The 3,930-nt window shown below is 39.2% G+C and overlaps 1 protein-coding gene across 1 annotated transcript; it reads left to right on the top strand.

Annotated features, from left to right (window-relative positions):
* The first annotated feature begins 474 nt into the window (after positions 1-474).
* On the top strand, positions 475-2,953 carry LOC103941952 (zinc finger protein ZAT1-like). Its single transcript, XM_009352152.3, has one exon. It carries the CDS (start codon positions 880-882, stop codon positions 2,350-2,352), a length of 1,473 nt encoding a protein of 490 aa, XP_009350427.2. The 5' UTR covers positions 475-879; the 3' UTR covers positions 2,353-2,953.
* The last annotated feature ends 977 nt before the right edge of the window (positions 2,954-3,930 follow it).

Raw genomic sequence — 3,930 nt, forward strand, 5'->3', positions numbered from 1 at the left:
AGACAGTACGTACGGATAAGAAGGTTTTTACCATTGACTCCACGTTAAGAAATAGGAAAATAAAATTTTATAAAATAGAAAAGAAAACGTTATTAAGAAAACATAAAAATAGAAATGTACATGCATTTTTACCATTCGTCATCAAACCAAAAGTAATTGTCTCTCTTTGTGCAATTTGAAAATAGAAAGTTCCTTTTTTTTTTTTTAAATTCAAAAAATAGAAAGTTAGAATAAAGCTAAACCAAAAACACGAACCTTGGTGAGAGGTTTGTTTATAATAGAAAAAGAATTTGTGTGGAAAGCAGGTGGCACCAACCGACAGAGAAGGAGAAGCATGGCTTAGTTTTCTTGGCTTGGAAATGAAGGGATATGAATAGGTATGGCAGTTAGAACCACTCTCTCTTCCTCTCTATCACACACACACACACACTCTTTCTCTAGCTAAGTCTCTCACTCGTACGAACCCAACACAACAAAACCTACTCTTGATGTACGGACGTCCATCCCTTGGTTCTAGCTTTGACTCGGCGGCGCCACCGCCACAGAAAAAGTCTCTCACCATCTAACCCTCCGTCCACTTGTCACAATGTCGTCACATCTCCCAGCTCTTCAAGAACTCCCACACCCCCTCTCTCTTTTTGTCCCATATTCACAAATTCAATCCAAACCAGCACTTCAACTAAAAACTAGGACCTCTTAATTAACGCCATGCAACCCCACAATTCTTTCCACTACAAGAACATACACCTTCTTTCCGTCTTCCATTCTTGACCCACTTCCATCACCACCATCTTTCTCCATCCATCTCTCCTCTATAATTTTGCTTTATTACCTGATTTTGGTTTTTTCTTTTTTTTTTTGTTTTTGGTTTTTTAATTAATGGCTTTGATTGTCGACCCGCAATCAAGCTTCAAACATTTCTGTAAAATTTGCAAGAAAGGTTTTGGGTGTGGTAGAGCGTTAGGAGGGCACATGAGGGCACATGGAATAGGGGATGAAGGTCACATCGACGACGATGATCCTCCGAGTGATTGGGAGGACAAACTCGGCGGCAATGTACCCTCCACCAACAAGTGCATGTATGCCCTAAGAAAAAACCCAAATCGCCTCAAAAGCTGCCGGGTTTGTGAGAATTGTGGCAAAGAATTCTTGTCCTGGAAATCCTTCCTTGAACATGGGAAATGTAGTAGCTCTGTAGATGCAGAGTCCCTTGTGTCCTCGCCGGGCTCTGATGGGGAGGATGGGACTGGTGGCAACCGGCGAGGATGTGGGTGGTCAAAAAGGAAGAGATCATTTAGAGCCAAAGTGGGAAATTTCAGTCCACATTGCCCATCAAATGAGGAAGAAGACCTTGCCAATTGCTTAATGATGTTGTCTAATGCCACGGTGGATCCAATGGAAGTAGAACCAGAAGAGTCTTGTGCTTCGGCTAGCAAAGAGGAGGAACGAAGAAACCCTATGAACGTAATGAGTCCTATGTCACGTGGGTTGACAATTGACAACAATAAGTTGAAGGGGGTCGCTAATAAATGCTTGTTCGAATGCAAAGCATGCAAGAAAGTGTTCAATTCCCACCAAGCATTGGGCGGTCATAGGGCTAGCCACAAGAAAGTTAAAGGGTGCTTCGCCGCCAGGCTTGATCACCTCGAAGATAGTATGGCCGATGATGATGTCATCACACATGAAGAATTCTTTCCTAATAAATCCAATTCAACCCTACAATTCAATCATGGGTCTAATACTCCATCAGCTTACACCTCGAAGAGAAAATCGAAGGTGCATGAATGTTCAATATGTCATCGTATATTCTCATCAGGCCAGGCATTGGGTGGGCACAAGAGGTGTCATTGGATCACGTCCAACTCCACGACAAACACGTATACTCTAGCCAAGTTCCACGAATTTCAAGAGAGTTTGGAGCAACAAATGATGAACCAAAAGCCCATGTTTGATGCTTTGGATCCACTTGATCTGAAGCTTGATCTTAACCTACCAGCTCCAATGGATGAGAATGGAGTAGGTAGAAGAGATCATCCCAATCCATCAAGCTTGGATGTGTCTACAGATTTCTTTTTACAGCCATGGATTGGGGCAAAGGAGGAGGACAATCCCCAACACCACTCACACCACCAAAATAACAATGACAACATTAACAACGACGGCTATAATCATAATAACAACAACAATAATAACAGCAGTGATGTTTCAATGCAGAATGTGGTTGATGAAGCAGACAGTAAGGTAAAGTTAGCAAAGCTGAGTGAACTAAACGATATTACCAACAGTGGGGGCTCCTCACCATGGTTGCAGGTGGGGATTGGTTCAACAACTGATGTTGGAGCTGACCCATAATTTCATGTCAAGGAATGTGAGATTTTCTCAGCACTCTCTCTCTCTCTCTCTCTCTCCCCCCTTTTTGTTCAAAAATTTTTGTACCAAGAAAACTGTAATTTTTACAAACAAGCCATAGCTCAACGTTCTTGTTAAAACTTATTTTTGAACGTTAATGTACATTATAGAGGGTGAATAGGAACCCATAGAAGCCCCAAACCCTTCATGCATAGCATGGTTTATACTTCGACTAAATCATTGTACTTTATCTATATGATTTTTCTTGTTAAAAATTGTTTGGCAAAGAAAAAAAGATTCAAGTGCTGTCATGATACATAGTAAGAATTTTTTAGTGTCACCCCACCATACACAAAACAAAAGAATATTTTTAATTTGGTGCTCCTCTCTTACTCAATTAGAATTGGTAGAGACTAAAGTTTGAGCTTACATTAGCAGCTGGTGCTTTTGGTGTTGATCTTAAGCTTAGAATCATTTTAAACTTTTGTGCAATTATCTTGTTCTTTATAAATCTTAGACACCAAACTGTTAACCTTTACCAAAAATAAGACTTGTTACAATCCTAAACCAATCGATCCAATCTGATACAACCAATTTTCATCAATTTCAATGACTTTTGGAGATCAACTGACATATTTGCTCGTGAGAGTCCAATCAAATCTAATATAATCCAATCTGCTAGTTGGTTTCTTTCTTTTTTTTCTCTATCTCATATGTATTTGAAATTCAATTGACTGTGATTAACTTCATTGTATGGAATTGTGTTTAGTATATGAATGAAGTAAAACATTAGAATTTAACATTTACTTTGTATTTCGCATTTACATTTATCAAAAATTGCTTTGATTAATTGGACTGGATTTATGATAAACGTTTGGTGTTTCAATATTTTTCTTTCCAGTTAAACCAAGCCAATCTGGTATCAGTTAATGCAAATGGAACAAATATCAACAATTGAGGAAACGACCACCCACTTTTCACCCCAAATTGCCCCTACTCTAATACCGCTATCGCACCAACACCAGCAGTCATACTCACTACAAACAATTGATGAAAGAAAACCTTTAACGATATTTATAACCAACAAACTTAATAGCGTAAAAGGTAGAAGGAGATAAAGGTTGGAATTTTCTTTTTTGAATTAGTCAATCAGACTTCAGTCAGAAGTTCTGTTAGTATAGTTGCCAAGACCTTCACATTTTTCTGTAGACACAACTATCAGAATATATACTTCCATCCGTGGGGTAAACCGGGAAATCTGGTTGCCTAGGTATATTATACAAGCAACTGGGGCTGACGTAATGAAGGTTGGTTAGTGAGGAACCGTGAACTTGGATATTACAGGTGGTAACGGTGACATACAGTGAATTTTTTTTGTGCTGGCTCAATCAAAAATATTAATTTATAGTGGTGGTTGTTTGGAGGAAAGTTATGTATTGGGCCTATTGAAGGGCCAACTCACTAAGTAAACAAAGCCTAAATGGGTGTTTAATTTCAAGGCAAATGAACAATGAGCATGCCCACTCTTTTAAAAGTGCTTTATGACGTGACGTCGTGGGTGGTAAAAGAGCCCTCGTTCAC

The sequence above is a fragment of a genome, unplaced genomic scaffold, assembly GCF_019419815.1.
Source record: "Pyrus x bretschneideri cultivar Hongxiangsu unplaced genomic scaffold, Pyrus_bretschneideri_v1 Contig82, whole genome shotgun sequence".
NCBI lineage: Eukaryota > Viridiplantae > Streptophyta > Magnoliopsida > Rosales > Rosaceae > Pyrus > Pyrus x bretschneideri.